We start from the raw sequence: 14,359 nt of genomic DNA, 5'->3' as shown, positions 1-14,359 counted from the left end.
TGTAGGGATTTTCAATACAATAATTTATCTCATCTGTAACGTTTTACAAATCCATCAAATGTTTGCGTCGGATCGGGCATCTTATTAGCCTGAAATACTGGTTCTCAACAAATTTTCGACATAATCATATAAAATGACTATAAGAATACAATAATTAAAGAAGTATCGATTCTTTAAGATCCAGCTTAATCAATTTCGGAGATTTGACCATTTATAAGAGAACCTATGTTTATACTTGATTCTCTAAAAAATTGTGTGGACCTGTTAATTAATTTTTTAGTATTCGTATTGCTTTGTTATCTCTTTAGAACATAGAAAATAACATAAGTTGAGTTCGAACTTAACATGTGGCCCCTGGTTCGAATTTTTTACAAATTCATCAGACAAATTATTAATGTCTTTGGGTCTGAAAGAGTTATTCCAAAATTACATTAGTTCGTACACCACAGTTTTTACACAAAGGTTTTGCAAGGCTGCATATTTATTAAGTTTTTCGTAAATTACTGTCTGACAATCGATTCATTCACATTTTGTTAATTAAATTGTCTTCAAATAAATTTCGTCTCATTTGTTTTTGTCGGCCTTTTGCTTGTTTTAATTTGCGATTGTCATTTACGTTCGCTGCTCTTGATTGTCTTCTGCGGTTTATTTTAAATTGAAATTAAATTTTATGTCGTGTAAACAAAATGTAACTTAGCGTACAAAGTGCCTCTGCCCCCACTCCTGCAAAACAAAAATGCAATTCAACAGCCATCTGAATTGCAACCAAGGCAGCGTTGAACATTAGCGATGATGAGTTCTCGCGCAGTTAATTCAGTTGGTCGGTCGTAGTTTATGCATTTTAACACAGCATGAAAAAGTGAGCAAAGGCGCAAAGTAATTGTTGCACTCCTCTCGATGCTGGTACGTTGGGAAAACAGAAAAGAACACTTCTTGGATATATGCCATGACAAAACTTGTTGTTAGAGATGTTTGTTTTGACTCTGTGTATGTGTGCGTGTTTGTCAGCTTGTGGGGGACAGTCACATTCATTACTGGTCACCACCGCATTTATGCGATTTATTAGCGTTTGGCCAAAGTGCTATGCATTTTGTGCTATTTCTTTTTGTTGTTGTCGGTGTTGTTGTTGTTCTTCTTAAAGTGCTGGCAAAGTTCCCGCATAGAAATATTCGTTTTGGTCGTCGGTTGTTTGTTGTTACTGTTGTAATGTACTGAACGGAAATTTAAGCATGCAATTAAACGCCATGCTCATGTTGGTGGTTTGGAAATGAGAGGATATCTTCGATATTATTACGCTTTGAGAATTTTTAGTTTTAAAATGTGTAAACCTAATAATATTTTTGTTATTTCTTTGATTAGGTAAATATATAGAAGAAAATTATATGGAGAAAATCATTTGTATATATATCACAGGCTACGACTGACCAATGGAGACTTTGTTACTTGATTTTTTCCTCTCTACTTTTTTCATTTTGTTGGAGAGGTACCTGAAGAAGTGGAACAAATTTGCCGGAAACCTATATAAACTCGCTTCAATCGATAACCACGCATTTATTGATATTATCGATTATCGCATTTTTATAAATTCACAAATTTATTCATTTATTTACCACCCTTATCAGCTATATCCTCGTAATTATTGGCACTCTAAAGCCCATAATCGTAAAGCAAGTAGTGGACACCCTAGTCGCTGTTTGTTTATCTCCACTTTCAATACACCAGTTTCCAGCAGTCCATGGTTGAACTCTTGTTGTTGTTGTTGTTATTTTTGCAATGTTTTTGCAGCCACTTTGGTGACGAATGAAGATACACGACACTGTTTATTTGTTGACGTTGCAGTACAACCCATCGTTGTTGCAAATGCAACATCATCATTATTAACGCCATCCAGAGGCTCAACCAGCCAGTATTCTATTCTCATCACTGCTAGTTTCTTTTCATGGATCAACGCGCATTTCAACGAAATTATAGGCAAGTGGCTGGCCATCTTTTTTTGTGCGTTGGAGAGGGAAATTTGTATTTTTTTTTTTTTTGCTCTTCCGTTTGTGTGTGGCTGAAGCAATTTCGCTTGGCTCTGTTGTGTCGATTGCTGAGTGTTGCAGACGTTGCAAATGTTTCTGTGGTCGTTTTCAAGTATTTTTTGGGATGCTGCCTGCCGCCTGCCTTTAAGCAAAACAAAGGCATTTATCACTTTTACAGCTGTAAATTATTTTTCGCTAATAAAGTGTGCTATTTTCTTTTGTGGTTATTATAGAATTGCACTGACTGGAGATTTTTCGTTTTGGGTTTCTTTCTTCTCATTTTGGAAAAAGTAGCTATTTATAAAAAAAAACACACACACACATAAGAATATTTTACAATAATTTAACATAGTATGACAAAATCGACTCAATTACTCAGGAACAAACTATTGTATTTTCTTATTTTAATTGAAAAAAATTTATAAAAAAATCCTTTTTGGCAGCAATTTTAAACATTAGATGGGGGTACAATTTACCACCAACACAACAACTATGCCAAAATATGTCATTTCAGTAGTAGACTATTAATTTAAAAATCAGAAATCGAAGTAAGGTATAGAATTTTTATTTAAATCAAACTTACATTTTCAAAATATTTAAAAATCAGAAATCGAAGTAATATAGAATTTTTATTTACGTTGCACGCTCACAAAGCCTAATATGCAAAATGATACTCTGATCTATTCCAGTTTTACGGTTTATGAATATTGATATCAAAATTTACGTCATTCTAAAAATAAGGCTCTTGCATTCACTTTACTATTTCACTTCTATGAATCTGGAAAATATATTAATTTAGTTTGTTAAAATAATTACAGAATTGGTGTCTGGAATGTCCTTGCCTTTGCACAGGTGCTAATTTATTTTTCATTATCCTCTCGATCAATACGAATACAGCTCTCAAAGCTACTTACATCCGTCTATGGTCATCCCAATTAAATGTGAAAAATGTACAGACATTTGCTTTCGTCTTTTCCAAAGCACCTATATATGTACACACACACACACACACACACGAAGGAGCCAGCATAGATTTAAATTGTTTGCAGACCTGTTGACCACCTTGGGGATTTGAACGGTGTGTCCTTCTGCTCAAATGCTCATCCACAACGGTAAAGTGTGTCTCATTAGTGTTTTAAGACGAAACTAAAATAAATAATACAGCTATTCAAAACATCATTCGCACACTCACTACCACACAGTGCGACATACTCATACGAGCACATATGTTCGTTTATTGGCAAATAAGAAAAAAAAAACATTGACACTAATCCTTAAGACAAAGTGTGTTGTTGTTGTTGTTGTTGCAGGCAGACATTCAACTCCCACTAGACTTGAAAGAAATCTCCGTGCTCAAAAGAAAAACCAAATAACTGCCAGGGGGGTGTGGGACAACGGTTTAGAAGTCATGTGAGTGTGTGTTGAATCCAGTCTCAGGATTCTCATTTGGGTGCACTTAACACTTTGGCTAAGTTGAAATGTCCGTAATAAGAAACGTGTAAAGAGTATAAACAAATCCAACTTCGTGCTACCAAATAACCGATTCGATTGCGAGAGATGGGGGTGGTGGTGAAATAAGAAGCAGTGGCAACAAGACGGATAGCCAAAGTAAGATTGTAAACAAACACCCTTCATCGCCTACAGCTATAAATTTGATCGATTCTCATATAAATAAATATTCGAATATGTTTAGCAAAGGACTCTCATATAAGTCCAACATCAAACACTATTTTTTTTTCAAAAAAGTTTTCGACAATGTGTATAAATACTCTGCCCAGAAAAAGAAGCAGAAGATGACCCAACATTCAAAGGGATTTATTGGGTGAGTGTAAAGAATGGGCGGATGATTTAGCGGATGGAATAATAAAACCAAACAAATTGCAAAAAATACTCGAATGTGAAATAAAATATCCTTCGAAATGAAGCGAATAAAAGTAATAAACAAATATTGAAATTTGTTCCTCTTTAGTTGGTGTGTTCTTTTGCCTTTTCTCTTTGGTGTTTCCAAAATAAGTATTAAATCAAACACTGACATTTGTAAGTAATGATGAAACTACTTTTCAATCTGTTGTAGGGGTCGCCGGGAACGTTGAATGATATTCAATATTCCTGGAATGTAATGTAAATTGAAAACAAGTAAGAAAAGGGTTTTGGTGTTTGCGGCGACTATGTAGTTACCTACTATGTATTACCTTTACTATCTCTTAGCATTGGTTAAATAAATTCAGGGAAACGCCAAATATCTTTAAACTTTTACTACTACACCATTTAGTATAATATTGTAAATATGACTTTCCATACCTCAGTGTCCAACCAAATTCTAACAACTAATTTCCCAATATTTTTAAAAAAAGGTCACAATTTTAGGGGTGTTACAAAGGTTTGCAACAACCGTATTTCTTCCCCACATACTGAATATTTGCTGTAACAAAATGAAAACGAAGGTGCCAATAACATCTGTTTTAGTATGCAAAAGATTAACATCCGACTATTACAAATCACAAATGGAAAAAAAGAAGAAAAAGATTAAGAAATTTGAGAATTTATTTGTAATGCCACTCTGTATGACATTCACCCATCAAATCCAACGAAATCAGGTGTTACAAAAACACACACTCACACACAAGTCTGGCATCAACAAAATGATGGGGGTGGAGGGTTTAAACATAAATTTTAATATTGACGCATTTACACCAACAGCAGATCAATTCATGATTGACATTTGTGTTGCTTGTCCTGACTGGCAAATAATTTGCAGAATAAAACAAACATCGAAAGAAGAAAATGTGTCCAAGATGTCGAACATATTACAGCACAAATATTGAATATTTGTCAATGCGATATGTTACACAGAGATTGTGATTTTAGAAATAAATTTTATAACTTGCAGCATTTCTTGAGGGGAAGATTTTAGGTTTGTTTTGTCCATGGACACCAGTACAGCGGTTGAGTTACTCCCAAAGAGCGGAATTAGTTTCTCGATTTCAAGTATAAATGATTTTTGATGCGTCAATTTATTTGAAGAAGAGAACAAAATTTATTTTTATGTGAATATAAAAATCAATCCGATCATGTGATTTATGCTCAAAACAAGAAAAAACACAATACTTCTGAATTTAACCATTAAATGTAATACCTCCGCCATTCCTTGCTATACTTCTGCTAGTGTGAGATGTTAGTGATTGCTGATCGTTTTATACCCATGCTCTAATTAGCCTAGAAATCATGATTTTATTTATTTTCTTTCGAGCTCTCAACAAATTTTATTCTTCCAAAGTTTTTTATCTGCAAAATTATGAACTAAATTTCGGGGACAACTTTTTAGGAAGATTGTACACAATTAAATTTCTTTGGAAAACAATATATGAACATAACATTTCTTAAAACCGGAAGCTCTTTGCCAAAATTTTGAATCTACTGCAAGGGTTAAAAAAATGAAACAACATGCATGTATTTCCCTTGTGGATCAAGCAAAAAATGTGAGCTCAACTTTCTCTCTTTAAATATTAATGAAAACAAACCAGACTTCAATTAAAAATTTGAACAAATTTGTAACATTTGTTTAAAAATGCAACACAAATTCTGGTTATAAAATTAACCTCAAATTATTCTATTTGTTTTGTGTTACGCTTCCGTAAGTCACGACACACACAGTACCCCAATATTCGTGATATAATATGCTAAGAGGAAGAACAGTACATAACCTGATTGGTGTAGGTGGGGATGGCTAGAAGGGTTGCAGAATGGAGAAGTCGTCAACCGCACGTGTTGTAAATAAATCCTAACACATGTCAACCACCGTTAATCCACCCACTTTAATACAAGACACCAAAACCTGTTTTCACTTTACTTCCACACTCTCTCTCCCTCTAGCCAGTCGTATTTTCCACAACCCTTGCCGTTATTAATCCTTTTAGCTGCTTTGTATGCGTGCATGACCATTTGGCTGTGTTGTGCATGTATGTGACGCTTTTAAATGGCAAATCAACAAAACAATCAATTACTTGCAGAACAAGTAGAGCGAGCGAATTGCAAGTTGTAAGCGAAAAACACCACTGCCCTTCCTTGTTCAGCCTCATTCATTTGTGCCTAAATGGCAATGACATTCTGTTATGCATAGTTGTTGTTGTTGTTGCTGCTGTTTTGGTGTTGTTTTAATTTTTATAATGTCAATTTGTAATGACATGTTTTTATTACGCTAACCGCTAACAATGAAATCAAACATAGCTACTCACATGCGAATATCTATCTGTGTGTCTATGTTCGGAGTAGAATCGAATAGTTTATTTGTAAGGGACCTTTAAGGGCCCCACACACTATAGATCATGCTCATCATGCCGATGAACCCTTTCGTGTATAATCAAAGCAAACATTCCTTATTACAATAAAAAACGCATATTTGGATAAATGCTGTACGACAATATGTATAGTGTATGTGACCCTTTTTGTTTTACATGTTGGGTATAATTTCATTACACATTTTAAGTAAAGTAACAGTTTCCACAAATAAATACATTCACAATATACAACGAAATATGATTTTGAATATTTGCAATGCAAAACAATGGTATTCCATCTAGAAGAGGACATTTTTTATTTAATGTCCTTTTCTAGATCTTCCCAAGAATTTCCCTACTACTTTTAAGGCCCTAGTTCATATCGCCTCTCTACCAAAAATTCATAGCACTAACTGTGCAATTTGTTCGTCCTGGCCCAGCGTCATGTGAACATGGTGGTGTTACCATAAATAGTGACACTGGCGATTTTTGTGTCAGTTGGCAGTTGCTTGACTTTTAGTCGCGTGCTATGGCAGTCGTTCGTTCGCTTGCTTGTTCGGTCATGTTTTAATTTATTATGCTTAAACTGTCATAAGCATATAAATCGTTTTTATTATTGCACATAATTATCATTTTAAAAGTTAAATCACGCGACTCCATACATAATACAATGCCAACAACAAATGCAACAAAAGAAACGCCACTAATACCAACTGAAACATATGGCGATAAATGTAGGAATTTTTATAATAATATAAATAATACAAACATAATCAGAGACGGAGCGTGGTGTGTTTATGGAGGGGGGTTCGTGAGCAACTGATCGAGACATTGTTTTCGATTTTCTTTAAGACCAGAGAAACTTACTAACTGCATTCAAAATAGGTTGGATAGGCGAATGTTTCTATGGTGGATAGCCTAATAGTTCTTTAAATCTTTGCATACTACAATGAAGACAAGGACTTATACACAGCGATATCGGATTAATACTGCAGCTTATTACATATGACCGAACTGGGGAGAAGAATAGGCATAACGACATAAAGGATTTCTGTACAGTCTTGAGGTGTTCTACCAATTCTGGTAGAATGTAATTAATCTTTTGGAAAGGCCCAAAAAATCTCACTATTACTAAAATTCTACTCCAGTTTCCGATTCCAAATCCTCTGAAGCTTGTCGATAGACCAGGACAAATTTCGATCATGAAAAAAGTGGCCACGCCCTCATTTTTCCCAGAAAATATTTGCCCAGTTTAATGATCTTCTGTAACTTATTGTTTGCGGAACTAAGGCTTATGGACCATCAATCAAAATAACTTCCAATGATAGGATCGGTCATGTTCTATGGCAATTATGTAGGACCACCATTTAACAACAATGCATTTTTATGTTCAATTATTGTCTTTCAGCTAATAGATTCCGATTTCTTCGATACCCTGCAAGTAAAAATTAGCAACAAATTACTCTTTATGTCCCATAATGAAAGATGTTGGATTTAAAATAAACTTTTTTTGTTATACAACGCACTATGATATTATGCACCGCATTTCAGCTTCCATGCCACCACGATTAATATTAAAATCTGCAATTCAGTAAGCTAATTCTTTAAGTGAACCATTTAAGCGAGCCCTCTCTGTAAATCTTATTTTAAATAAATGTCCGCTCCTTTGCAACTTCAACGAAAAAAAAGAAATAACCCGGACAATAACACAGCACTACTGACTCCCATTGAAGTCCCCCTTGGCTATGCAACCAGTGGTTTTTAATGGACGAGTTTTTTTTCCCAGTCACTTGCGTTGATGGCTAAACTTGCAAAGTGTCGTTATGCTGTTTCAATGCCAGACGGCGCGCAGAAGAGGGTCTGTCTACATCCCTATGCAATTGCTGTACAATTTGAATTGGCGAGAAGCGGCAACAAAAAATAACAACTCGGCGCACAATAATGCCACGCGTTGCGTTTGTTTTTATTGAATTTTTATTGTGCACTCGTTAAGATTTATGATGTATTATTTTAGTTATATACGACCCCAAGTCCGACCATTGCAATATGATGATTGGGGCTCATTTGAAGTTTTGTGAGTTTTTTTCTCCCCATGGTGGTTGGTTACTGATTGGGGGTATAAGTGATGGATATTTTGCCAAGTGGCAATGTGTGCGATGGGGCAAACGAGTCTCCTATAATTGTTGCGTGTGGAGAATGAATGCATCTATAGTGTCAGATTGGTATTAGTTCGCTGAGATTGCCAGCATTTAAAAAGCCATTGTCAGCAGATGTATGAGTTTGTCTATTGGGCGAATTGTCTTGTGTATTCCCAGATGTTTATATATATAAAAAAAATTGAATGAAATGGACAAATGATGATTATTGTACTAAAAATAAATGTCATCGACATAATTTAAACATATCTATTGACATGAAATAAACATATTTATTAGTATTGAGTAATTATTTAATTTCTATTTGTTTACTTTGTTTTCATTACAGAGAGTTTAAAAGACTATTTTAGCCGCTTTGGTGCAATTTCTGAGGCTATGGTTATGAAAGATCCTGCGACGCGACGGTCGAGGTAAGTTTGTATACAATTTCAACGGACTCCATGATTGGCTCCATGATTGACAAGTCAATTATCTTCAATAAAACAAAAAAGTAGATTTAGTTAGATATATAATATATTTCCAAGTTAACGAATATTTCATTCTCTTGAGACTGGGCAATTACTTAATAATTTAAATGTATTTTAATCTCAAAACATCGAATACTCTCAGGCAATATTTTTCACTCGCTGAAGATTCGTGTTTTTTTTTAGATTTTTATTCCCAAATATGCGCTATCTTTCAGTAGATATTTCCATATGTGTAATTCCCTAACCATAGATTTAGGCAGGGATTTGGCTAGGAGGAATGAACTTGTAAAAGCATTGTTAAAAAATAATTCGATTTTTTTTTTAATTAATTAAATGCATTTCTCTGTGGACTGACCAATTTCAAAGAGCGGTGAGGAATTATGAGTTTCTTCAACACTTTGGGCTAAATGTGGACTATTCTTAATTGTTTTTGTGCTACATGTATGGTTTGTATTCTTCACATCACTATCTCGTCCCAGCAAAGATGATTTTTTTTTTACTTGTTTATGTATTGCGGCCCGACATGGTGCTTCAGAACGGTTTAATGATCGTTTAGTTCTACAAACACTGACTGCCACATTTTCACCATTTTTTAAAGTTAATTTTACTAACTTTAATGTCTTTTTGAAGCCTGGGACCTTTAATTATTTAATTAGTAGTGACATTGTTTTATCATCGTATCCGCTTCAACATATTTGCTCTGATAAGAAATGAGATATTGCAATAGAAAAAAGAAACATTTTAAATATTACAAAATTAATATGAAAAATATTTATATTATTTGACCTATCTATCCCCCCATCTGTGCTCCAATTTATTCAAACTCAATCTATTGACGGTATTCAGTGTCCTCCCCATGGCTCCACCTACCAGCTGTTGCATTTCGATCTTTTTTAATTGGAAATATTTTGTTAGCACAATATTTTATTACGTTTAATAATGTTGGCACTTTTGAATATGTGCGAGACGACTGTGAGAATTTCCCTGGATGGATATTGGGTGGAAAACATTTTCACATTGTTTTTCCATTCTTTTGATACTTTTACTTCGTTCGGTGATTTATAACCATACTTTGGTACTTTTTGATCTTTTCGTGTACTTCAACATTTAAGGCAGTGAAGCAAGACACACACACATACATAGATAGAGAGAGAGGGGGACATGGTGAATGAATAAATAAATGAATGAACGTGCGAATGTAACGGTGTATGAGTGAGGGTTTGGCCCGGTCGAACCGTCCCCAAACACCTGCGAAGGCCAAGACCCTTTTCCTCTTTTTGTGTCAAGATCCAAGTAGGTGATGCCGAAGATGTACCGAGAATGTTAAAGTGTACATAAAGTTTTGTTTGATTTTTTTTTTTATTTGAAAGTTTTCTAATTTGTTATTTGTTTTCAGTATCTTCTCCTCTACTCATCCTGCATGCCGTCAACTGTGCAAGGGCAGTGGAAAAAATTGTTGCTTTACCGAACGTCTTGCGTCACCTCAGCTCTATCCCACACTTCGTTACAGTTGTGTAGCTGTTTTTTTGTTATTGTTGTACATTTTATTCCACTGAGAGGATTTGGTGTATATTGCATCTACTCTTTAGTAAATTGTTGCTATTGCTGGTGATTTTGATGCGGGTGTTGCTGCCGTTGTTGAAACATTTATTACTTTGCTCAAGTTTAAGTGAAAAATTTCCATAAACATTCTTTTAAGCGACATCAAGTTTCTCTTATTAAATGGTACTGCAGCAATCATTTTATTTTATCAACGCACACTGTGGAATATTCACACACACATACACTTAGAATTTAGCTTGGTGTTACAATCTTATAGCACACTTAAGGGGACTATCAATGAATTTTGCCTCGTTTCCTCCTTACAGTTAGTTGTCGGTCCCGCTTGTATTTATTGTTGTAGATTTTGTACCTTTTCGTCAGTGTTATTGTTTTTTTTCTGCACTCACCTTTTGGCTGAAATAGCTGTCGACATTCTATAGAAGATGTTGTTATTGTTTTCATTGTTGGTGTCCTTTGATGTTTTGTTTTTTCTTCTTTCGCTGGGCATTTCGCTTGTCATGTCTCAACATTTCGTCGTACTTATAAAACTCTTAAATCGCTGTAAAACGACAATGTAACTTCATAAAAATGTTTCATCGTTTTACAGTATTAACCCAAACACCTTTATGTACCATACAGCAGTGGTGTTGGTGTGATCTATACGACGTCAGTTGTAAAAGTTTGTTTTTTTTTTTGGGGAAATGTATTGAACGGTAGGGCTGTTACTGCTGCAAACAAAATGAAATGAATGGCTTAGTTTATAGACTAAACAAATGTCAAATTGGATTAATGGGAAATTGGGGTTATTGCCAAAACACCTGATGAGATGACTCCTGATCTCATCACAAATGTGCGACGGGAGAAACTAGAGAAAAAAGAAACGCACGGTGTTGATGGTTCCGTGGTTCGAGGTGAACTCATTTTATTTATAATATTTTCTTAATTCTAAACCTACATTTTAATACATAGAAGTACAATGCATTTCAAATACATACATTGAATGTGTAAATAGATTTGGTTTTGGACACATGTATGGTCTTTATTTACGATCACTCAAAAATACTCACAGACAAGAAATATTCTGAATGCATTCTAAAGATAATTATGTTTAAACGCATTGTGTGCAGCGATATCATTTTCTTTCTACCCCACATAAGGTTACCCCTTAATTTTCGGTATTTTAGGGTTCTTGGGCGCGTTTTTCAACCGAATTCGCTGAAATTTGGTACTTTCGAATTTGGTTTTTCAATCGAATTTGCTGCAATTTGGTATTTTGTAGTCATATGTATGTATATGTTATACCCTCCACCATAGTATGGAGGGTATATTAATTTTGTTTTTCCGTTTGTAACTCATCGAAATAATCATTTCCGACCCTATAAAGTATATATATTCTTGAACAGCGTAAAATTCTATGACGATGCAGGCATGCACTCACACTACGTGAGGGTATTATATAACACATTTTATGATCCACTTTACAAATAAAAATCTTAGAAAGCAACAATTTCCATTTGACTATCTGACTTCAAAATGACGTACAGTTCACTAAACTGTACAACACCTATATATTTTAGAGTAGTCGTATAAATGAACGATGTTTGCGAGAGTGTAGGTATGATAAGTATACTTGTGAATTTATTAGTTGAGAAACAAAAACAATATATGGGCAATATTGCCAATTTTTTAACATAGCTGAAGCGGAGGTTCACCCCTTTATAACTCGGGAATCACTTAAGTATATGAAAAAAAGTGAATAGTTTTGGGTAAATTGAACTGTCGTTGCAAACTGTTCATGATATTGACCTCCAAACTTTATTTTGGTGGAAGCTGTGTCTACTTTAATGTAAAAAAATGTGTAAAAACACGTTGAGGCGAACCAGTTTTTTTATGTTCTCTATCGATTTGTGACTAAGCCACTCATTGCACGGACTTCGTGTCAAAATAAAACTAAAAGCCAACAAAATGGAGACTACGCCCCTTATATATCATTTTTCAAAATTTTCACTGCATCTACCTTTAAATGATGCTGACATTTTGAAGCTCGATTTTGAGTGTTTTTTTAATTTTACTTCTAGCTTTAATACGCAAACAGGAATTTATAAAAATCGATTATAAGATTATTGTAGTCGCGAATCTGCGTAATTTGATATGTATTTTGTGTATGTAGTATGCACAGCTTCAGAGTAATACTCATCCGAAGGTGCGAATTTTGTGCGATCAAATTTCTAAAAAACCTATTTTTCGGGCCAAATTTTTAGATCTGTCAACTGAATGACATGGGTACCCGCGATCAATAAGGTTTTTTACGTTTCGGATGATATAAAATCTTCTTCGTGAAAATCCATCTACTAGAACGGCGGGAACTGGCCTTCCAAAAACACGAAATTTGGCAAAAAATTTTTTTGAAAATACGGCGGATTTATTTGCGTTTTCTGTGTATCATTTCCGCTTCAATAAATGACCTCATACGGATTTTGATCTTTTTCGAAAAGATAACTTTAAAAACTTCAGCCGAAAGAGAGATGTACGCAATTTATCTCAAAAATAGATTTTGCTGGCACATCCATGGTTCTTAATGGACCACATTGAAATGGTATAGATCGATGTATTTTTTTAGGGTGCACACCGAAATCGGATGCGCGTTAATGGCATATGGAGTTTTCGGAAATTATTCGCGTTTTACGATTATTTGGGTACTTCAATGTAACGTGCGGCACATCTTAGCCGTCAAATGAAATTTCGCAAAATATATATGGATTGGAAGATAAACTTCAGTACTTCCTGGAAACCGCATGCGCATCAAATGATTTTGAGAATTACGCGATTTACACGCAATTTAAAATGTATATTTCATAATATTATTTTATTTTAAGATTTATTCCTATTTATAGAATACTAAGATTTATCGGAAGGGTCTTGATATAATCCGCAAGGCGTATACTTATACACAAAAAGTTATTATTATAATATATGTGTAAATTTTTCGGCGAAATTCGGGTAAAATAGCAGAATAACCCCAACATTTTTTTCTGAAATTTCATGTATACAATTAAAAAAATAAATATGATGACATTATTTTTTCGAACCAAAAACAAATATTTTTCCTCAATATCTTGTTTTGTTGCCGCTGTGATTTAGAAACCGCTACACGGACTTGTGTGATTTTGATATCATTTGATTCATCATGGTGTTTAGATAATGTTGATATTTTTAAATTGATTTGTAGATGTGTGTATGTCATTAATATAATGAAAATATTGATGTAATCTGCTATATTTTTATTATTCTTCTCATATTTCGCGAAGATGTGCAACTTTATCGTGATTATTATAATGTATTCAACGTTTTTGGTCAATACAACAAACGGCGTAATTTTAAGATTTTTTTCTTATGCCCAAAATTAAAACCTCGATAACTTTTGCGCGCATCAACCAAAAATTTGATCGCGAACGGTTTCGGAGTCAGAACATTTTTCTCTATATGTGTACCAAAAATCGTTGATGTGCCACAAAAACAAAAAAGCTGATTTTTTGAAAATGGAATATTAAAAAATTGGCAATATTGCCCATATATATATACAAAATTAAATTAATGAAACGTTTATGTTAACCAAATCAGAAACAACATTGGTATTTTGTGAATCTTTTGACTATTCAGGGTATGGCTTTGTTGAAAGAGTTGATCAGTATTATAATTATATATTTTTTTTCAATGTCTATTTAAAACATATTGGGAACATACGATGTCTACAAGTTGAATTTATTTATACTAACCAAATATTCTAAAAAAATTATAAATCTTTTCCATTATTACTCAAAAAATGAAAAAATGTTCAACTCACGAATGACATCCATCCTTCAAAGAAAGCGATAATAAAAATTGTGTAAAATATT

At 34.0% G+C, this 14,359-nt stretch overlaps 1 protein-coding gene across 1 annotated transcript in view; it reads left to right on the top strand.

Annotated features, from left to right (window-relative positions):
• The window catches only part of LOC133329041 (RNA-binding protein Musashi homolog Rbp6-like), a 128,435-nt gene that overhangs the window by 94,521 nt on the left and 19,555 nt on the right, over positions 1–14,359 (top strand). Inside the window, exon 3 of the mRNA XM_061537539.1 lies at positions 8,783–8,864. Coding sequence (XP_061393523.1) covers positions 8,783–8,864 — 82 coding nt within the window. The remainder of the gene's footprint in view (positions 1–8,782; positions 8,865–14,359) is intronic.

Source organism: Musca vetustissima, unplaced genomic scaffold (genome assembly GCF_032173495.1).
Source record: "Musca vetustissima isolate MV318-11 ecotype Yass unplaced genomic scaffold, APGP_CSIRO_Mvet_v1 utg31629, whole genome shotgun sequence".
Taxonomy (NCBI): Eukaryota; Metazoa; Arthropoda; class Insecta; order Diptera; family Muscidae; genus Musca; species Musca vetustissima.
This window is presented reverse-complemented; position numbering and strand designations above follow the sequence as displayed.